Source organism: Macrosteles quadrilineatus, unplaced genomic scaffold, assembly GCF_028750875.1.
Source record: "Macrosteles quadrilineatus isolate MER2022 unplaced genomic scaffold, UCM_ALF_1.0 Scaffold_1__1_contigs__length_201487025, whole genome shotgun sequence".
NCBI classification, from domain to species: domain Eukaryota; kingdom Metazoa; phylum Arthropoda; class Insecta; order Hemiptera; family Cicadellidae; genus Macrosteles; species Macrosteles quadrilineatus.
In genome coordinates this window covers 73,670,516-73,694,487 of record NW_026542594.1, presented here as the reverse complement: position 1 = coordinate 73,694,487, position 23,972 = coordinate 73,670,516, and the positions used below count along the sequence as shown (strand labels likewise).

General features: G+C 36.0%; 1 protein-coding gene across 8 annotated transcripts in view; it reads right to left on the bottom strand.

Moving 5' to 3' along the window:
* Positions 1-23,972, bottom strand: part of LOC128983591 (ELMO domain-containing protein 3-like) — a 127,663-nt gene that overhangs the window by 20,137 nt on the left and 83,554 nt on the right. For all 8 annotated transcript variants that reach the window (XM_054402930.1, XM_054402929.1, XM_054402927.1 and 5 more), the window contains exon 7: positions 8,341-8,468. In XM_054402930.1, coding sequence (XP_054258905.1) covers positions 8,341-8,468 — 128 coding nt within the window. The remainder of the gene's footprint in view (positions 1-8,340; positions 8,469-23,972) is intronic.

Here is a 23,972-nt window from a genome sequence, read left to right as displayed (position 1 = left end):
TCACTGGTATTTCCAGCAATACAGGTTATTCTAATCCCTATGATTGAAAATAAATATTTTTTCACCTAAAATTCATATGTTATGTATGAATAGGCCTAATACCACATCAAACAAAATTTGTATTACACAAATGTGGTAAATTTTAATTATTGTTAATCCACTCAATTGACAATTATGAATAGAAAAATACCGTGTTGCTTCGAATCGAGTTGCATCGAATCGAATCAAAAATCTTTTGAATCGAATCGTTGCTTCGAATCGAAAATTTTTTGCTGCTTCGCACACCCCTAATATGTTTGCTTAAGCCCAAACTTATACAGACATTCACGCTAAGTTGCCTTCTCTACAAGAAGAGGCTGAGCTTGTTGGTCTTAAGATAAATATAAACAAGACTAAGGAAGTGATATTAAACACTAGAGCAGCGGGTGCCTTGGATTTGAATGGGAAAGTAGTAGAGGAGGTTGTATTGTTCCAGTATCTCAGGAGCGTAATCACAGCGGAAGGAGGAGCAAAAGAGGATGTGAGGAGTCGCATTAGGAAAGCTAATGCGGCTTTTATTCAACTATACCCTATTTGGCAAAACAGAAATTTATAGACCAGGACTAAGATCCACATTTTTAACTCCAATGTCAAATCGGTCCTCCTGTATGCCAGCAAGACTTGGAAGATGGATAGAAATAGTACCTCACAGCTCCAGGTTTTTGTTAACAGCAACAGGTGCCTGTGGCGCATATTAGGAGTGTTCTGTCCAAACACTATCTCAATTGAGCAGCTATGGGAATGCACAAGGCAACTAAAGATAGACATAGAGATTCGAGGGAGGAAGTGGAGGTGGCTGGGACACACCATTCGAAAGCCCGATGCTGCCATTGAGAAGAAGGCGTTAGAGTGGAACCTGCAAGAGACACGAAAGAGAGGAAGACCTTGCGGCATCTGGAGAAGAACAGTGGAGAAGGAGGCTGTGAGCAAAGGAAGGACATGGGGTCAGCTGAGCGACCTGGCACAAGATAGGGTTGGATGGCAAACTCTTCTGGACGTCCTATGCTCCTAGCAAGGAGCTACAGGAGATAAGTCAAGTAAGTCAAGATAGATACACAACATTGTGTATGCAAACTTATACAAAATTTACTAAAGAACTTGTAACATATGAAACATATTTTTATACCCCCATCTTTTCAAAACTTGAGTTTATATAGTTGAATCGACAGGAAGGCTTAGTTTAATAATTGTAAACAATTAACCTCATATTTAACATTTCTGACAATGTTTAATCTATAAAGAGTTTCTGTCATTGCAATTTAAAGATTTGTTTACGAATTGTTTATAAGAAAAATGTTGTAGCCTGTAGCTATATTACAACAGATTCTTCAATTATCTTTTTCTTTAGTAAAAACTAGATATCGGATATTGTTTAAATTTTGAGCATGACCCGAAGTAGGCTATATGTATAAACTTTTAAAGCCTCCTGTTTTACTGAATCCAAAGAAAATTGTCATATTTTATGACATATTTATTCATCTATCAATAACTGAAGAGTTATAAAAAAAGATTTATGAACTAGTTAATGTTCAAAAACACGTTTAGAGGAGCACCAATAAAAAGAAATTGTATCAGTTCAGTATCGAAAAGGGCTAATTCAGTGGTTAAAATTGTATTTGTGTGAAAGGGAAACCTCTTTAAAAATTAAATACAGAAATAGGATATGTTTGGAAAATGCCCAATTAGTCGTCAACATTCAATCAAGATAAACTCTCTTGTAAATTAAGCATAAACTTCAGTTCTAAAATTTAAAATTTGTCAAAAAGTAGTATTTTGGACTAGAAATTGTATTTTGAATAACATCGTCCTCACGATTTCCATTTAGTTTTGTGTTTTTCAATGTGCATGATTATATTAAAAAATGTATAAAAATAAATAATCATAGTCTAATAATACTATTTTATAAGTGGATAGCAAGAAAAAAATCCAAGGTGGCGGTGGTTTGCCAGACCAAAATGTTTGGGAACCGCGGGCGTAACAGTTTTTTCTACCAGCTGCTTTTTTATCAAGATTGTGATTTTTTCACTTGAAATAGAAGTAAACAAATCATATTTTTCTAAATTCCTATTAGTGATGGCAGAAAAATAGGGCCAATGCAGGTGTCCCAATGTTAAACAACTGTACACTAAAAACAATGTCTCAGAATCACATCCTAAACACAGATCATGATTTTAAGTTATTAGTTTTCTAAAAAGATGTTTCAATAAGTCTGAAGAGAAGACCTACAACAGTCCTAGTGACAATCATGTCACATCACATGTTTTGGTGTTTCAAAATTTTAAAATAATTTGTAGGTAGTTTAGTTTTGTCCTACAAAACTCCCTAGATAGACATTTGGTAAACCTATACAGTATTCTAATTCACGTTTAATTTTATAAGATGAAGTTAGTAGTAAGAGAAATAAGTTCATAATTAAATCTAAGGCTTACCTTACGATCCAATTTAATATATAGTGGAGACCTAGGTTTCTACGTCGAAACGTTATCGTCAGTCCTTTGTCTCATAGGTTAGCTAAACATTTTGTTTGCCATCTCTTGCTTGAGATATTGTCGATTTGGTGTAATTTGTACATACATTGGTCACATTTAAATATTTACAAAGACATATATAGAAACAACACAGATACATGGCCATGATCTTCGTCTTCATCAAACCTAACCTCCAAAATTGGGATGTGATGACTTTCGCTTCTAGCAGCATGGTCTTATCACTCCATAGAGTTATGTATTTTGCAAACAGGTGTTTGATAATACTGTATTGTATTATTTATTTTTAATTTCAATTAATGTATCAAACATGATGTTAGCGGCGAAGTTTCTTTGGTCATTTAGTATGAGGGATGGGTCTGTTTTGGTAGCGTTATATATATGAAAATGTTCTATTGTATTTAACTTGTTGCTTTTGGGGGCTTTATGTAAGATCTCTAAGTTGGCATCTATTGAGGTGTAGGAATGGTTTTCTGAAATAAGATGTTCGGAATAGGTTGATGAGCTGGCTGAATTCTTTCTGGGGAGATGTTCTTTGAAACGCTGGCGGAAACTTCTGCCCGTTTGCCCGATATAAAATTTGGGGCAAGAGCCACAAGTTAATTTGTAGACCCCCGTACCTTCGTAGTTGTCTACAGTTGTCATTTGCTTTTTATTTAGCAAGCTCCCGAGGTTGTTAGTCGATCTGTAGGCAACTTTGAGTCCCTGTTCTTCTAAGATTTTATGGAATGAATTGTTTATTTTTCCGTGGTAGGTGGTAGTCACAAATTCCTTGTTAGCTTTGGGCTCTTGTTTTCTTTGGTTTCGTTTTTGTTTCATTAAAATCTTTGAGATAAGGGTTGGGTGATAACCATTGTTAACCGCTATTTGTTTAATGATGTTCATCTCTTTATTATAGTTCTCTTCATTAAGTGGGACATTTGTAAGCCTATAAATCATACTATGGAATGCTGCGAGATTGTGTTGGGTTGGATGGTTTGAATGGGCATGTATTACGTGGTCTGTGGCCGTTGGTTTTCTATAAATATTAAAGCTGAAGTTGTTTTTTGTTCTGGTAATGGTTAGGTCTAGGTAGTTGAGGGATTTTTTAGATTCTATTTCTAGGGTGAACTTTAGTTTTGGATGGACGTTGTTCGTGTATTTCAGAAGGACATCGAGTTGTCTTTTATTGCCTTGGAATGCGACTATGATGTCGTCAGCATATCTGTGGTATTCTAGTATTTTAGAGGTATGTCTGTTCTTCTCATCATTCAGGATTTCGGAATTTTCAATGTGGTTTAGGAAAATTTCGGACATTACTGCTGATAGGGGGGAACCCATGGCTAGACCTGTGTTTTGGGAAAAGAATTCGTTATTATATTCAAAGTAGTTTTGTTCCAGGACTGTTTCTATTAGATTCGCAAGGTCGTTGATGTAGGCGGTGTCTCTAATTCCCTGTTGTACTAGATTTTTTCTCAGTATTTCAATTGTTTCTTTTATAGGTATGTTTGTATAGAGGTTCTTTACATCAAATGATGCTAACAAAGCTGTTTCAGGAATTTTGGTGTTTTTTAGTTTATTTATCAAATCTAGCGAGTTTTTTTAGGGATCTATCATTGTTCAGTTTTATTTCTTGGCGGATTATTCTGTCAAGTAGTTTTGAAAGTCTGTAAGATGGAGAATTAATGGAGTTTACCAGTGGTCTAATAGGTTCTCCAGGTTTGTGGAGTTTCGGCAGTCCTCTGAATTTTGGAGCATTTGGTTTGATTGTTCTGCAATGATATTTTTGGTTGTCTGCTAATATTGTCGATGACTTTTTTTATGCGTTCGTGGAAGGATTTTGTTGGGTCTGACTGTAACTTTATAATGTTGTTTTCATCGAAGAAACTCATTATTTTGTTATGGTGATCATTATTGTTTACTATTACCACTGTGTTTCCTTTGTCTGCCTTTGTTATAGTTGCGTTTGATTCCTGAAGTTTGGTTTTTATGTTTTTCAAAGTTTGGAGTTGGGATCGTGCTGTTTTGTTTTTTGGTTTTTTAATGTGTTTCATCAATTTATTGTGAGTGAGGATTCTGGTTTGATTTTGGGTTTCTTTAGGTAGAGTTTGGATGGTTGACTCGAAATCTATTATAAGGTTGGAGTCATTGTTTTGGGGAATACTGTATTTCAGGCCTTTGTTTAGGAGGTCTTTTTCATCATTGTTAAAAGTTATTTCAGTTTTGTTTATTAATCGTGGATAGAATTCATGGTCTGAGAATTGTTGTGATGAATCAGGTTTTTGGCTACGTAGCAGTTTGTCAAGTTTTTTGTTTTGAATATTTTGCTTTTCTTTTATTTTGTTTTTAAGCCAAACGTCAATGTTTTCTAGGAGGGATTCTATTTCTATAAAATCTAGACATTTGAAAAGTTCTAGGTGCAGTTTAGCTAGTTCAGTGTTTAGATGATGAGTTTTTCTGTAGAGTGAATTTATTTCGTTATCTAGCCAAGTTTTTTCAGCTGCTTTTTTAGCCAGTTGAGCTGATTCTGATTTGTTGTTTATTTTTACCTGGATGTAATTTGGTACGATTTGGTGGTCTTTGCAATATTTATTGTATTTGATGTCCTCTAGGGTTGTATATAGTCGTAGTTTAGCTTTCCTATATTTGTAGGCTACATTAGCGGTAAACTTGTTTTCATTTGGAGATATAGCCTCTGGATCGTTATTGAACATAATTAAATCTAAGGCTTACCTTACGATCCAATTTAATATATAGTGGAGACCTAGGTTTCTACGTCGAAACGTTATCGTCAGTCCTTTGTCTCATAGGTTAGCTAAACATTTTGTTTGCCATCTCTTGCTTGAGATATTGTCGATTTGGTGTAATTTGTACATACATTGGTCACATTTAAATATTTACAAAGACATATATAGAAACAACACAGATACATGGCCATGATCTTCGTCTTCATCAAACCTAACCTCCGAAATTGGGATGTGATGACTTTCGCTTCTAGCAGCATGGTCTTATCACTCCATAGAGTTATGTATTTTGCAAACAGGTGTTTGATAATACTGTATTGTATTATTTATTTTTAATTTCAATTAATGTATCAAACATGATGTTAGCGGCGAAGTTTCTTTGGTCATTTAGTATGAGGGATGGGTCTGTTTTGGTAGCGTTATATATATGAAAATGTTCTATTGTATTTAACTTGTTGCTTTTGGGGGCTTTATGTAAGATCTCTAAGTTGGCATCTATTGAGGTGTAGGAATGGTTTTCTGAAATAAGATGTTCGGAATAGGTTGATGAGCTGGCTGAATTCTTTCTGGGGAGATGTTCTTTGAAACGCTGGCGGAAACTTCTGCCCGTTTGCCCGATATAAAATTTGGGGCAAGAGCCACAAGTTAATTTGTAGACCCCCGTACCTTCGTAGTTGTCTACAGTTGTCATTTGCTTTTTATTTAGCAAGCTCCCGAGGTTGTTAGTCGATCTGTAGGCAACTTTGAGTCCCTGTTCTTCTAAGATTTTATGGAATGAATTGTTTATTTTTCCGTGGTAGGTAGTAGTCACAAATTCCTTGTTAGCTTTGGGCTCTTGTTTTCTTTGGTTTCGTTTTTGTTTCATTAAAATCTTTGAGATAAGGGTTGGGTGATAACCATTGTTAACCGCTATTTGTTTAATGATGTTCATCTCTTTATTATAGTTCTCTTCATTAAGTGGGACATTTGTAAGCCTATAAATCATACTATGGAATGCTGCGAGTTTGTGTTGGGTTGGATGGTTTGAATGGGCATGTATTACGTGGTCTGTGGCCGTTGGTTTTCTATAAATATTAAAGCTGAAGTTGTTTTTTGTTCTGGTAATGGTTAGGTCTAGGTAGTTGAGGGATTTTTTAGATTCTATTTCTAGGGTGAACTTTAGTTTTGGATGGACGTTGTTCATGTATTTCAGAAGGACATCGAGTTGTCTTTTATTGCCTTGGAATGCGACTATGATGTCATCAGCGGTATTCTAGTATTTTAGAGGTATGTCTGTTCTTCTCATCATTCAGGATTTCGGAATTTTCAATGTGGTTTAGGAAAATTTCGGACATTACTGCTGATAGGGGGGAACCCATGGCTAGACCTGTGTTTTGGGAAAAGAATTCGTTATTATATTCAAAGTAGTTTTCAGTCCTTTCATCTAGTACAACAGGGAATTAGAGACACCGCCTACATCAATGACCTTGCGAATCTAATAGAAACAGTCCTGGAACAAAACTACTTTGAATATAATAACGAATTCTTTTCCCAAAACACAGGTCTAGCCATGGGTTCCCCCCTATCAGCAGTAATGTCCGAAATTTTCCTAAACCACATTGAAAATTCCGAAATCCTGAATGATGAGAAGAACAGACATACCTCTAAAATACTAGAATACCACAGATATGCTGACGACATCATAGTCGCATTCCAAGGCAATAAAAGACAACTCGATGTCCTTCTGAAATACATGAACAACGTCCATCCAAAACTAAAGTTCACCCTAGAAATAGAATCTAAAAAATCCCTCAACTACCTAGACCTAACCATTACCAGAACAAAAAACAACTTCAGCTTTAATATTTATAGAAAACCAACGGCCACAGACCACGTAATACATGCCCATTCAAACCATCCAACCCAACACAAACTCGCAGCATTCCATAGTATGATTTATAGGCTTACAAATGTCCCACTTAATGAAGAGAACTATAATAAAGAGATGAACATCATTAAACAAATAGCGGTTAACAATGGTTATCACCCAACCCTTATCTCAAAGATTTTAATGAAACAAAAACGAAACCAAAGAAAACAAGAGCCCAAAGCTAACAAGGAATTTGTGACTACCACCTACCACGGAAAAATAAACAATTCATTCCATAAAATCTTAGAAGAACAGGGACTCAAAGTTGCCTACAGATCGACTAACAACCTCGGGAGCTTGCTAAATAAAAAGCAAATGACAACTGTAGACAACTACGAAGGTACGGGGGTCTACAAATTAACTTGTGGCTCTTGCCCCAAATTTTATATCGGGCAAACGGGCAGAAGTTTCCGCCAGCGTTTCAAAGAACATCTCCCCAGAAAGAATTCAGCCAGCTCATCAACCTATTCCGAACATCTTATTTCAGAAAACCATTCCTACACCTCAATAGATGCCAACTTATAGATCTTACATAAAGCCCCCAAAAGCAACAAGTTAAATACAATAGAACATTTTCATATATATAACGCTACCAAAACAGACCCATCCCTCATACTAAATGACCAAAGAAACTTCGCCGCTAACATCATGTTTGATACATTAATTGAAATTAAAAATAAATAATACAATACAGTATTATCAAACACCTGTTTGCAAAATACATAACTCTATGGAGTGATAAGACCATGCTGCTAGAAGCGAAAGTCATCACATCCCAATTTCGGAGGTTAGGTTTGATGAAGACGAAGATCATGGCCATGTATCTGTGTTGTTTCTATATATGTCTTTGTAAATATTTAAATGTGACCAATGTATGTACAAATTACACCAAATCGACAATATCTCAAGCAAGAGATGGCAAACAAAATGTTTAGCTAACCTATGAGACAAAGGACTGACGATAACGTTTCGACGTAGAAACCTAGGTCTCCACTATATATTAAATTGGATCGTAAGGTAAGCCTTAGATTTAATTATGTTCAATAACGATCCAGAGGCTATATCTCCAAATAAGTTCAAACCTTAACTAACTGAGGATTCTAGAAGCAAATTGACTTAGGCTACATGCAGATATTATTTTGGGGTACTTAACCAGGAAACCACCATTTACTGGAAAGCCTACCTTTTAAGAGCACACCAGAGTCCTTGAGGGATTTATGCTCCCCAGTCCACCTGACGTATATATAGTTGATAACAACTGTGTAGAAGAGATTGAGAACATCAAACACAGAATGTCTGGCATTGCACTCCCTGCAAAGATAACAGAAGTAAACAACATTTTCATCACTCTTCTCTAGCTGGTTAACTTCTCTAAATGTACAGTACCGTTAGTGATACATTTATTTATTATCCAGCAGCGGATTAACTGTGATTTAAAATTCACTGTAATGGTAACTGGTCAAAACCTAGCATAAAGAATTTCAAGTAAAATATCAAATTTGATTCAGGATATGCGGTGATGTTATTTTATTAACATGTATTCTGATTAAGTATTGAAGTTTTGAATAGTGTTTTAACAGTTATTAAAAATCAAAAGTTCCTTAAATAGGTTTTTATTGTAAAATTACCAAACATAAAAAAAACTGATGACCATTGAAAAAATATAATAATCCAGTGCGAGTAATATTTAATAAATTGGAAGATATCTGCTACAGTTGGCTATTTTAAACTACGGTATATACTAGGGACAGCTAAGTAAAAACATTATTAATTTTTTAGCTAATTTCCCTATAGGGAAGTAAATAATACCGTAGGGGCACGGTAAGGTATAGGCCCGGGACTGATTTCGTTTTTTTATTTCGATGTCCCCAGAGTATATTAAGTGGTTATTTTTACCTTTTATACCCTAAGAAAGCAGAAACAAGTCTTACCTCAATTTCTGTCTGTTCATTTGTCTGTTTGCCTGTCATTGTGTCTGTAACGTAAAATCCCAATTTACGTGGCCTACTCAGAGAAAACTAGAATACCGATCATGAATCAAATAGTTTAATTATATTTAGTGAATTGGCGAGAGTGTCTTTAGCCAATAAAATATGGCCTCATTACTTAACGGACGTTCAAAACCCCAATTTTGTGCGATTTTTGTCAAGTTTTCTCCCAATATTTACAACATACGTCATTTATTAATTACCAATCATCAACTAAAATCGAAAATAGTTAGGCTAATTGGTAATACAATTTATAAAAAATGTTGTATGGGGTACACCATAAAACATGGTATAAACTAAGGGGTACGTAATCAAAAAAGTTTGGGAACCCCTGCTTTAGATCTAAGCCCTAGAAACATTAGGTTTCAATAAAGGTCTAAGTTATTCACATTTCAGCTGCTACCAATAGGTTGACTCTATGACCAGTCAAATTCTCGAGGAACTAGGTTGAATGATAAAAGTTAATTAACGGTGGCGACGTCCTGTTATCCAACTACTAGGAGGTCACGAATTGTGGTTATTTATAGGCATGCACTGTGGATGCAATACTCCCTGGTGTGGATTAACGTCCGCACTAGTGAGTACTACGTCTATCTGCAGTACTATCCTGATAATTAGACCAATTTGTTGATACCAAGGCAAAAATTTGGTTCGGATTCCACTATAAACTGTAGGTCCCTTAATTGCCATTAGCTGTATGTGCTATTAATTAACAGCTGTTTCTAAGGAATATGTCAGCCTTAGTCACTAACAAGACTACAAGATCGCGCCACTCATCCTACACTCATCTCCATTCATACTTGGCTTAAAATACCTACTTTGTATGGTCGCTATTACAATGAAAAGTATTAAAAGTATTGAAGTATTAATTAAATTTGCTGAAAGTTTAGAGGATGACAACTAAAATAGGTTGATAACTTAGTTAGGCCAGCTACTTGACTTCCACTATTGCCAGTGTGGATAAAGCCTTTGTGTTAAGTTTTTATTAGGCCTATATTAACTCAAAAATACTATTTTGGAATTTATATAAGACAAATAGTTGCTCTCTTCCTTAATATTAGTACATTTTGTTCAACGGTCGACACTGGAACAAGTACAGTAGAATGGCGGAGGGTTGCGATCTAAGTTAGGCTAAAATGCACTTTTACTGACAACCACCGTTCAAGAGCAGATACTAAGATAGTTCACTTTACATTGTTACATTGAATACATATTTCGTAAATAATGCACTTTGCAAGGTTAAATTTAAGCTATTCGTGTATTGACGGGAGCTTCAGTCGACGATCAGTCCAAAATGTCTTCGTTCTCCTTTAGACACCGGCGTCTCTACAAATCATTCTTCCTGAAAGACGCGATCCCATTGGCCATTGAGCATTCTATACACTGCTTCTGATTGGCTCCCTGGTTTGTATCAGACACCACCTTCCACAGCATCTGCTCAGACCCCCAACCGTCTCAAAGAAAAGATAGCAAATTTTAGATTGTAAATTTGATTATATTAACCCTTTGAGAATGAATTTTTTCCCCATTTTTCGGCGAGTATAGTTTGCCATTTTAGCTTTCCGTAAAATGGCGCCCGGCAACCTATACTCACCATTCGACCTAAAAAAACTGACTTTTTAAATTTTATTTAATTTTATTTTTTTGTTTCTATAGGTTGCCATTTTTGAGCAGTCGGCAAAATGGCGGGCAGTGACCTATAATCGCCATTCGACCGCAAAGGATTAATTTGTATAATTATGATCATTTTCCTTTTTCGTAGCATCGTTGCCAAATTTTACCAAGAGTTAGAAAACATAAAATAACGAAGATTATTGTCAGGTTATTTCTCGATCAGAGTTATAGTTACTGAGATAATTGACATTTCAACTATTCTGAAATTAACGGATTTACTGTAGTGCAATGAAATGAGTTTGGAACTCACTTTTAGCGAATGTCCCATATAGGTGAAGCCGACGGGCATCAGCTGGTATATATCTATATTTATAAAAGAGTAAGTTTGTATATTTGTCCGTATATATACAGCCCGCCCTCGCCCCTCGCTAGTCCGACGCTTTGAAATCCGACCCGCCGTCAGGCGCCGCTACGGGAGCAAAAAATCAAGCATGCAGTGACATGAAACACTGTGACTCACGTCTCGTTGCCGTCGGAGCACTTCCGTTCAGTGTTCAGTTGACTTTCGGGACGTGCAGTACACTTTCCCGGTGCAGTGGTATTTTCTTTGTTAGTAAGTGCAAGTGTTCTTGTACAGTAGTTGTGTGAAATGGCTAGTACAAGTGGTGTTAATTGGAAACACAAAACTTTAACAATATCGGAGAAGTGGGAGATTATTAAAAGAAAAGATAGCGGTGAAATGCCGACTGCAGTAGCGAAATTTTATGATATCGGACGGCCTACGATTTATGATATAATGAAGAATAAAGAAAAAATTTAAGGGTTTATGAAGTCTGTTGAAGACGACGCTTTAAACAGGAAAACCCTGAGAACAAGCGAGTTTCCTGAGGTGGAAGAAGCACTGTTCATTTGGTTTAAACAACAACGCACATGGAATGTTCCTATTTCCGGATACATACTTAAACAAAAAGCTCAATATTTCTACAAATAAATAACGAAAAAGAATGATTTTCGAGCTAGTCATGGATGGTTCAAAAACTTCAAAAACGCCATGGTATACGGTTTATGAAGATGTGTGGTGAAAAGGTATCTGCTGACAAGTCTGAGATTGATGCGTTCATTAGACAAAAAAATTACTGAGCTTGGAGTTCCCGAGCAACTGTACAACGCAGATGAAACCGGGTTAAATTGGCGACATCTCCCGGCAGAAACATTGGTAAGTGATGAGGAAAAAAAAGTGTCAGGAAGGAAATTGCAAAAAGAACGACTCACGCTTATGGTATGTGCTAATGCATCAGGCACTCATGCTTTAAAACTGCTTGTTGTAGGAAAATCGAAAAACCCTCGAGCATTCAAAAATGTCAAGGTTGAATCTCTGCCAGTAACTTACAAGTCACAAAGTCGCGCTTGGGTCACAAAAGAAGTTTTTCATGACTGGTACACTAACAGCTTCGTTCCACAAGTTAAGGCTGAATTAAAGAAGATCAAGTTACCAATGAAAGCCCTTCTTTTACTGGATAATGCACCAGGACATCCTAAAGCTGATGAATTGAAAATCAAAACTGCTGATGGCTACATTAAAGCTATGTACCTACCAAAAAATACCACAGCTTTAATCCAGCCCATGGATCAAAATGTGATAAAAACTCTCAAGGCTCACTACAAAAAGCGCATTCTTATGGATGTTGTCAGTCAACCTGATGCTGATATTGCAGCGATTTTGAAAGCTTTTAACATTAAGGACGCCATTTTGAACGCTGCATGTGCTTGGCAACAAGTAAAAAGCATTTAACTTCGATCAAATCTTGGAAAAATGTATGGCCTAACAATCCATGTCTTACAACATGTAATCCTACATCCAGCAGCGACCCAGAACCCGTTTTGGAGGCTACATTGGAACTTTGTAACGAAGTGCAACTTGCCCCCGCATCAGTTAGTTGAAGAGCTTAGAACATGGATCATGGAGGACAACCTTGATGCTGACGTGACAGACGCAGATATAATCCAGAAAGTTACAGCAGCTGATGACGACGTGATCGAGGACGCAGCGCCGGAAAAAACCTTCACCGTCAGCTGTGATGAAGCTGTATCGGCAGCTAATACTTTGTTACGTTGGTGCCAAGAGGGAGATATGGACATGACAAAAATTTTAGTTTTAAAAGGATTGCAAGAAGCAGCAATGATGGACTGTGTACAAAAAAAGAAGCAGAAGTCAATCACAGACTTTTTCAACAACTAAATACCGTGCTGAAACACGTATGTATTAATTTTACAGGGGCCTACTTTTTTAATGAATTGTGTACTTTTATGCATGCGTATTTTTTGGTATGTACATACAGTACTGTAATTGAAATGCCCGCCTTGTTCGTAACACTGTAAAATAAGTTTAGCTACATAAATTAAAATTGTGTTTCCTTTATTCTGTGTTTTTAATTCTTCCCAAGAATTTAATGGTGATTAATACATTGTTTAAAATGATAGTCATATCTTTTTGGCAATCAAATGCATTACAGAATAGCCATTTTCGATAATCCGACGTTTTTGGTAATCCGACACTACGTCAGTCCCGTACCTGTCGGACTAGCGAGGGCGGGCTGTATATATATATATATATTTGAACGTTATGAGCTCGGACACCATCGTGTAGAATTTCATGTAATAGGTTTATACACCATCAATTTCGTGATCCGTCCAATCGGCTCCGCCCCAGTGGCTCTGGAGTTTCCCCATGTTAACCTTATGAGTACTTATATTTAAATCGAACTAAAGAATCTTAACAGCTGTTTGAACTAAACAATTTGATTCTGTTATGTTCAATACCATTAAAAAGTTAATAGGTTTACCGACAGGGTGCAGCACTATTATTTTTTTTTTAATTTACGACAACAGCTAATTTGTACCAAGCAGAAACAAAAAGCTGTGATACATGGAATGGATGGATTTTTTAAAGTTATGTTTATGTAGCCAGTTAAAACTAATAGTGAATTAATAAAGGTCTATCTACATAAAGCAGATCTAGGGAAAATAATAATTGTTCTATTTAGCGATCTCAAGCTGCTTGCCATTACAGTTAGTGCAATTACAGTAGACTCCCTCTAGTTCAGCCACCTCGGGACCGGACCACTAGCCGAACTACAAAACGGCCGGACTAACCGGATGTAGTGCATTTTACATCATCAAAATACAAATCATAGTATTGCGCAATCGTGATATGTTAAGTCAATAACCTTGGTTCAGTAATAAAAACTGTAACATTAAAATCACGCTTACTCAAGCAAAACAAAAATTACACAACACTGAACGTACAACAATAAATCACGTAAAGAACAGAAAAAAATGGTTACTAATCACCCAATCACAAACTGTTTGTGAGATAGCAAACAAGTGCACAGCAGACATCAGTTGTGTAAAGAACAGATGATTGTCAGTGCAAGCGGATAGCTTGACCTTGAAGCTAACGATGGCTATTTCTTTGTTTTGCTTTAATTTATTTTTGTCAAATAAACTGTGGTGTTTCAAAAATAATAATGGGAGAACCTACCGCATAAAAAAAATGGTCCGAAATATTTAATTATACACTGCATTTCAACTTATTAGACCGAAGAGAAACTATTTATAAAATGTTCTCGGTATTTTTGAGGTTATGTAACATAGTTTTACATAGGTAATATGCAACAATTCACCCATAGAAGCACCCGTCAACTAAACTGACATGAATTGTTTACTTCTCTGGCCGGAAACTAAACATTCAAGTTAAATCCTGTCGAAGGCAATTCCCCCGTGACGATGTGACTTGTCCCCCTGAGACCAGGCCGGACCATCCGGCGGCCGATCCAACCGAAGTCGAACTAGAGGGAGTCTACTGTATTTTCAAGGAACCAAAATTGTCTCTTCCGCATCTTGGCCCCTTTACAAGGCATGGGTATACCGGCTAGTATGTAATATATATATATGTATGACATACTTTTCAGTTGTATTATGAACCGGCTGAAGTTGTGACTTCACTACAGGGCTAACATGACCTTTTAGATTATTTTTCTGTATAGTAATTAACAGTTGTTAAGGATTGAATCCGTTCTTATATAGCCTAATCACCTAAGCTAATTTAGACATATGGGACTACTGAAGTCAAACTAAGGGAGAATTCTTCATTTGAAAAATTAACTCGCTTTCTACCAAAAGCTTCAAACAACTCTCTCAGGAATAAAGTCGTAATGTTTTAGCGAATTTCCTTATAGGGAAGTAGCTATTACTTTAGGTGGCACGTGTTAAGTTCTTTTAGTAAATTTTTTCTACTAGCCTTTACAATTAAAAAAAAATTTAAAACAACAGCTGATCATTGTTAATCAATTCATAATATTGTAAAAATAAACATTCCATTCCGGTTCTTCTTGTTACAATGACTTGATAAATTTTCTCTCATAATTTTAATATATCATACACAAACACTCTACATTATTTAATGGTCCTTCAATCCAAGATATTACTTAAGCAATTTGGAATTACACTCATCCACTAGACTTGACTTACTTGACTTATTTCCTGTCGCTCCTTAGCGGGAGCATAGGGCATCGAGAAGAGCTCGCCATCCATCCCTGTCTTGGGCCAGATCCCTCAGTTGACCCCAGGTCTTCCCGACACTCGAGGCTTCCTTCATTATTGTTCTCCTCCAGGTGTCACAGGGTCTTCCTCTCTTTCTTGTCCCTTGGGGATTCCATTCCAGGGCCTTCTTTTCAATTGCACCATCCGTCTTCCGAAGAGTGTGACCCAGCCACCTCCACTTCCGTCTTCTGATTTCTAGGCTGATCTTGGTTTGCCCTGTTGCCTCCCAAAGCTGTTCATTTGATATAGTACGTCATGACATCATTATACATCTGAGACACCTGTTTACAAACACCTGGAGCTGAGAAGTACTTCGCTGATCCATTTTCCAAGTTTCACTGGCATATAGAAGGACAGACTTGACGTTTGTGTTGAAGATGCAGATTTTGGTTTTCATTGAAATATTTCTATTTCGCCATATTGGGTAAAGCTGAATAAATGCTGCATTAGCTTTCCCAATGCGGCTCCTAACATCTTCCTTTGCTCCTCCGTCTGCTGTGACTTTACTTCCGAGGTATTGGAAAGAGTCGACCTCTTCAATCGCTTTCCCATTTAGTTCTAAGGCTTGGGCTACTCTGGAATTCAACCTCATTTCCTTTGTCTTATTTATTTTTATCTTAAGACCCACCTCTTCAGCCTCCCTATGTAGAGAACTTAGTTTCGCCTGAATATCAGTGTACCTCTGGGCAATCAAGCAAAGGTTGTCAGCAAAGTCAAGGTCCTCCAGTCGCTCCCTCAGTCCCCACTGCACTCCCCGCCTTCTATTATTTGTTACTCTCCTCATAACTGAGTCCAGCACCAAAAGGAACAGTATTGGTGATAAAATGCAGCCCTGGCGAACACCTATTTTAACTGGGATTGCTCCTGTCAACTTTCCTTGGTGCGAAACCTGACACTGGAAATCATCGTACATTGCCTTGATGATATTTATGATTTTAGGGGGTATCCCATATTCTTGTAGAACATGCCACAGCACCTGGTGTTTCACTGTGTCAAAGGCCTTCTCGAAATCTACAAATGCCAGGTAAAGAGTACTTTGAAATTCTTTGCTCTGTTCAAGTAGGATTCGGAGAGTACTATTTAAATCCACTCATCCACTAGAACTCTTCTTATATTAATATTTTCTCATTTTACCCATTGATTTCTGTGCATCTGAACTCTTATTTCCATATTGGAACTCTTAACCCTCTCATTTAAACTTTGTGAATTTTTGGCATTTATCTCCTCATCTTTGTACAATGGCATCTCCAAAAAGTGATTTTAAAATTGAAACTTATACACCACTCACATCTTTTATTAAAACTTGTGCATGTAACCAAACCAAACTTATCAAGTGAGTTTCAAATCAAAGGCAACAACATTATACAACCTGAAAAAAAACTAATCACAATAAAGAGGCCAGTGACAATCACAATGCCTAAGTTCGCAAACTCTATAATTAGAGATACCACAAAGACAGTGACAAAACCTCAACCAACAAATACAGATACGACAGTGAGTTCAACTACCCAAGTGACAGTGCTGTCATCCAACCTACCAACATTGCTGTCATCCCAAGAGACAGTACTGTTATCCATCCTACTGATAATGATATCACCCATCCTACCGACCGTGTTGCTGTTAAACCAACCAACAGTGCTGCCGCTAACCCAACCGAGAGTGAAACCACTACAGTCAAGACAGTCAAGCAATCCAGGCAAGTGGTTGTATCTTCCGATGAAGCTCTGGACAAAGGCTACTCTTCACTTGTTCACTTCTGTTACTCAATCTCATCATAAATAAAACACCAAAGTTCCTTCAAAACTCTGATGATCAACATTTCAACGAGCTAGGACTTCTGTGGTCTCCAGCAACAGTTTTTAAGTTGTTTCCCAGCAAAGATGGTAAAGGTTTAAAAGCAGAAGTGGAAAAAAGAAACCAGCTGCTATAGCCGGCCTACTACAAACTTTAGTGTTAATGTGTTTTGTTCTAAACTAACTGTTGAAGTGAGGACACTTCGAGGCCGGGAGTATGTTCAGTTTGTTTAGTTAATTTTTTCTACTGGCCTTCACATTTAAAATTAAAAACAACAGCTGATCATTGTTAATCAATTCATAATATTGTAAAAATAAACATTCCATTCCGGTTCTTCTTGTTACAATGACTTGATATATTTTCTCTCATAATTTTAATTTATTATACACAAACACTCTACAGCACGGTAAGACATAGGCTCGGGACCAATTTACTTTTTAATTTTGATGTCCCTAGATGCCAAAAACACCATTTGTTCAGATTTTTATATGTGTATATATAATATACACCTATATACGTCCGTGAACGCGATAACTTGAGTAACTTTTGTCCAATTTTGATTAAATTTTGTTGGAAGGTTTAAGGCGGGATAAACTTGAACGAGTTCGCGAACCAGACCATGGGAATGGGGTTTTACGGAGGGTTTTATGGGGTAAAAAATGGTTTTTCTCATTTTTGACCCTCAAAACACAAAATTTCCCAATTTCTCTTTAGACCTTTTAAAAGAGCTTAAAAAAACAAATAATTTTGTATATCAAAGTGTTTTTGTACAGTTATTGGCAACAGAGAAAATTCAAAAAGAATTTTATTTAAAATTACCATGTTATTCTTATGGAGAATACTGTAAAATGTTGTAGTTTGTTTGTTTATTAATATATTTTGACCAAACTTTGCAAATTTATTCATTTTATACTAAGCTTATAATATTTTACTAAAAAACACACTTTATTAGTTTCTTTGTAGCAGCAAACCTAGGTAGGCCTACTTGTTAAACCTAATGTTATTGAAATAGATTTGATTGAAAATTAATTCAGACAAATGGAAATTCGCTTAGTCGGCAGGTTTGCTGCGGCGGGGGTATTTTTAACAAATTACAGTACTACTGTTCTATCTCATTGCAGCAACAGTTATTAAGGATTAAATCCAAGTGTATACAGGGTGATTATTATATATATGTGTGCCAACTGTTTTATTCGAAAGTTCTAAGAGATATAAAAAAATGTTAAATTGTAACAACTGCCTTGGATTTTTTATTTAAAAAATTTTGGTCAAGTTGAACAAATAATTTTAGTCGCCATTTTTCCAATATGGGCACCAACTTTGATTTTTCTTATGGAAGACCCTATATTTTATGATTTCTTAGGAAAGTAAATAAAATTAAAAAACTTTGTTATTCTTGAAATTTTGTTCTCTAAAGCTCATCCAGCCAGCGCATTTTTTTACTCTAGCTCTAAGCCTATTTACGAAATAAGTCTCAAAATTGCATCTAAATTCTAAAAAGATCGTAAAATAGTTTTCTTATTTTCAAATTAGCTGCCATTTTGGAAAATGGCGGCCATTTTTTACCAATGAAATAAATATTTTTTGTATTTACAGTAGACTCCCTCTTATCCGGACTCCTCGGGACCGAGGCCAGTCTGGATAACGGGTTTTCCGGTTAAACCGATGTCCCCAAAAACTTGTTAAAACGGACTGTTTACTGTGATATTCGACTTAATTTAGGAGAGCATTGTACTTAGACACGTGATCACTGGTCTCAAATCTTTCCCACGAGAACAGTCGTTTTAGTACTGTCCACTTCCTGCCGATCTAGTCCGGTTAAACCAAAGTGGTGATAAAAATTGTTCGGTTAAAGAGATGTCATTTCCGCCGAGTGTAGTCCGGTGAAACCAATGTCCGGTTAAAAAGTATCCGGATAAGAGGGAGTCTACTGTAATGGTCTTTTAAGAATGTAGATGCAATTTTAAGACTTATTTCATCTTAGCATTTTCTCTCTAAACTTACTCGTTTAGGAGCTACACGAAGCAGAATGTACACCGCAAGTCATTTTTTCTAATTTTTAACACGCTGTAACTCCTAAATGAGTAGCCTAAAAAATGCCAAGAATAAAATGGTTTTAAAATTGTATTTACTTTCTAATAAAATATAGGGTCTTTCTTAAGAAAAATCAAAAATGGCGGCCATATTGGAAAAATACTGGCTAAAATTATTTTTTCAACATGACTAAAATTTTTTAAATAAAAAATCCAAGGCAGTTTACAATTTAACATTTTTTTATCTCTTATAACTTTTGAATATAATGGCTGGCACACATATATCAATCCCAATCTGTATAGTTAGATATTAAAAAAGATAATTAGATAGAAAAGTTTGTTTTGACAGGAGCAAACATTTAAACATGACATTTGATCTAGCTGTCATGATTTTTATCTTTTTTTTATCAAAATCTGTTGAGAATCGGGTGAGTATGCATGTTTGCTATAATTTCACCCTGTACAGTATTAAGTTTAGATTTTAGGTTGGCTAGTGGTAAGAGCAAGAACTAAAATGGCTAGTGGTAAGAGCAAGAACTAAAAAAAAGGTTCAGAGTAGGAAATTTGAAATTTTTTATGAAGTAACAGGTTTTATTTGGTCTTGCTGCTGTACCCATACTTTGCAACAGGGAAAACAAAACAAAATAATAGTGCTGCAATCTGTTGGTAAACCTTGTAACTTTTTAATGCTAACATCATAGAACCCAACTTGTTGGCTTATTTGAAACAGCTGTCAATAATATTCTTTGATTCTTTTTAAACATTCTTTCAAAATCCCTGTCATGGGTACCTTTAAGATGGACCCAGGGCTAAGCCCTGCAAGTTATCAAGAAATTGATGGTGTATAAACCTATTCCATGAAATCCTACATCTATATACCAAGTTTCGTGGCCTTCGGTCCAGTGGTGTCTGAGTTTATCACTGCCAAATATATATGTACATATATATATATGGAAAATAGAATAATAGGGCTACTATATATAAATAATGATTAAACATTAATAAACTTAGTACCCAAGTAAACATTATTTATTAAAATATTTACTGACTATAGTTTCGGCTCTAAGGCCATTTTCAAAATTTTGTTGACTTTGAAAATGGCCTTAGAGCCGAAACTATAGTCGGTAAATATTTTAATAAATATTTTTTACTGGGAACTAAGTTTATTAATGTTTAATCTTTATATATATATTATATATATATATATATTATATATATATATATATATATATATATATATACAGTAGACTCCCTCTTAACCGACCCTAATGGGACCAGACCTAGGTCGGATAACTGAAAAGGTTGGTTAAAACGGGCAATCTGTATACGTCCGTGAAAGCGATAACTTGAGTAATTATTTTCCGATTTTGAATAAAAAATTTGGCTTGAAGGTGTAAGGCGTGAAAAATTTGAATGATTTGAATGACCCTTAAAACATAAAATTTCCTAATTTCTCTTTACCCAATTTAAAGAGCATAAAAACAAATAATTTAGTATGTTGAAGTGTTCTGTACGGTTATTGGTTATGGAAACTATTCTAAAAAATGTAAATTTAATATTCCTATGTTATTCTTATGGAGAGTAAGTTAACTGTTGTAGTTTGCTTGTTTATGGATATATTTTGATCAAACTTGGCAAATTTATTTACTTTATAGTAAGCTATTAATATTTGACTAAAAAACACACTTTATTACCCTCCCTGTAGCAGCATACCTAGGTACTTGTTAAATCTACCTAATGTTATTTAAATAGATTTAATGGAATCAGGTAAATGGAAATTTGCTTAGTCTGCAGGTTTGCTGCGGCGGGGTATATTTTTGTTACAGTTTTAGTTTCTAGTTTTTTTTACTTATGAATAAGTTCAGTTCTATTTTATTAAACTCATTTACCTAACAATTATTTTCTTCAAACATAAAACTGGTGACAAGGATGGGATTATTAGTGCAAGATAGTTTATATTCAACAAGCTGTACCCGCGGGCTTTGCCCCGTTTAACTTCACAAGTGAGCTCGTTCGCATGGCTCAATCACGTCCTGGTTGAAGTTCGTTCGCTACGCTCACTCACCTTTAGGTTAGAGCTCGTTCGCTCTGCTCACTTGCCTTCAGGTTAGCTCGTTCGCTACGCTAACTCGCTTCCAGGTTGAAGTTCGTTCGCTACGCTCACTCACCTTTTGGTTGCAAATTGGCTGTAGTCATAAATTTAAAAAAAATAATAGTGCTGCACCCTGTTGGTAATCCTTGTAACTTTAATGCTATTGAACATCATAGAACAGAACCAACTTGTTTAACTGAAACAGCTGTTAAGAAATTCCTTTTAAATATGTAAAATCATAAGGTTAATATGGGAAACTCCAGAGCCACTGGGGCGGAGCCCGAAAGCCCGATCAGAATAAAAACTACTTAGTTTTTCTATTTAATGCCCAAAGAATCGGTGTACCGAATTTCAGCCTCCTAGGTAAATGGGAAGTGGGAGAATTAGTGATGAGTGAGTGAGTGAGTGAGTGAGTGAGTGAGTGAGTGAGTCAGTCAGTGAGGGCTTTGCCTTTTATATATTTAGATTACACAGTCTAATTCATTATAATGCTATGTTGGTAAGTCAACCTAGATGTGAAAAATGTAACCCTAATTCATGTGACATTGATGTTTGGAATATTAAATTCAAGATTAATCAGTGTGGCAGATTGCGTGTAATAAATATAAAGGTTACTTACAGTCTTCGCAATCCTGTTAATTGAGCACTACGGCCGTTTCGGAGATAACTCCATCGTCGGGTGCGTAGTCATTATACACTAATCTGAGCTATTTACATATTTACATTTTTTACGTGGTTTCTTCATTTTCATTGCGTCAAAGTTTAATAAATAGTACATACAACACAAAACACGAACACGACACGAAAACATTAAGGCACGTGCACGGCTAAAAACTGACGACCGACTGATCGAACTTTATCACTGCAAAGGTTTGGTGGACGACTGGAACAGCTGATAACACGTGTACCAACATAGCTGCTCAAATTATACCTTGTCCTGTTTGATTTGTATTATTTTCTCAAAAATTGGATTGGCTGCTGAATTAGTCTGGGAATTAATTATTAAGTTCGGTTCTTTAGCTGTACTGGTGTAAATGTGGAAATTTTCAATACAATTAAGTTTGTGACCTTAACTACCAATGTGGAGTATTTCTAAACTATTAATTTCAGAGTAGTCGTGGCAATACTGTTGGATGTGTTCTGCATAATTTGAGACAGGATTTGGTTTCTTGATAGCACTTATATGTTCTTTATATCTGGTCTTAAAACATCTACCAGTCTGTCCGATATAGTAGGAATCACATTCTCCGCATTTAAGCTTATACACGCCTGACTTCTCTAGTATAGGCGTAGTATCCCTTTGTCGTGGAGCTGACAACTTACGTTGAAGGTTGTTGCTAGTTCTGTATGCAACTGAATAGTTATGCCTACTAAAAGGACGAGTTGCTAAACGTTGGTTGAGTTTACAGAACTGTAGTGTCACGTACTTTTTATCAGTTTTTTCTTTGGCAATTTTATTATTAGCTTTACTCTTGATTCTCCTGTGCAGTTTATCAATCATGTCAGAGCTGTAACCGTTATTCAAGGCAATGTATTTTATTGTGTTAAGTTCATTTCTATAATTTTCTTCACTTAAAGGTATGTTAATCAATCTGTAGAGCATTGAATTGTAGGCTGCAATTTTGTGAGAGTGGGGGTGATTAGAGCTGCTATGGATGGTTGTGTCTGTACTGGTCTGTACGTGTTATCAGCTGTTCCAGTCGTCCACCAAACCTTTGCAGTGATAAAATTCGATCAGTCGGTCGTCAGTTTTTAGCCGTGCACGTGCCTTAATGTTTTCGTGTCGTGTTCGTGTTTTGTGTTGTATGTACTATTTATTAAACTTTGACGCAATGAAAATGAAGAAACCACGTAAAAAATGTAAATATGTAAATAGCTCAGATTAGTGTATAATGACTACGCACCCGACGATGGAGTTATCTCCGAAACGGCCGTAGTGCTCAATTAACAGGATTGCGAAGACTGTAAGTAACCTTTATATTAAATTCAAGGCAAATTTTCGTTTGGGCAGTTTAACAAAAATTGAGGGTATTAAAAGATGTTTATTTATTGACTACAGTACCTGGATAGTACAGTTCTCAAAACATTGGTTTCTATTTGCAAGCCAAAAAAAATTAGTGAATTCACTAATGAACAACTTTATGAACTTTTGGTTAAGCATTAATTACAGTTAATGACATTTCAAGTACAGGATTTCAAAGTTCACTGCCAAGAAATGAGCTTAAGTAAATTAATTTTCTTTTAATAAGGATCTCTTTGTAAGTCTCTTTTGTTGGCCATTGCACAAAATTCACGGCACACTTAATCTTAAAGAAAGATGATTCTCCTATTTACAAAAAGGCAAGACCATTAAGCATTTGCAACTGTGCCGTGCACGTCACCGTAATATATATGTACTCGGCACGCAAGCAGAACGTACTGGCTGAAATCACTTTCAGTCTGGCCTAGTAGTGCCAAACGCAGCAGAATGACAGCGAAATAACAAAAGTCTAAAAAACCTCTCTTGTTCCTTCTCAGTTCTCAGTCGTGTAAGCTCGACAATCCGGACAACTTCTCTCCATATAATTAAGTCGATGAGAATTTAATATATAAGTGATAATTATTAGGTTGTCAGAATTAGCAACATGATATAGTTAATTTTTAGTTAGGAGTTGCCGGGGAGAAACCAGGGGTTTTAGGATGTAGTTTTATA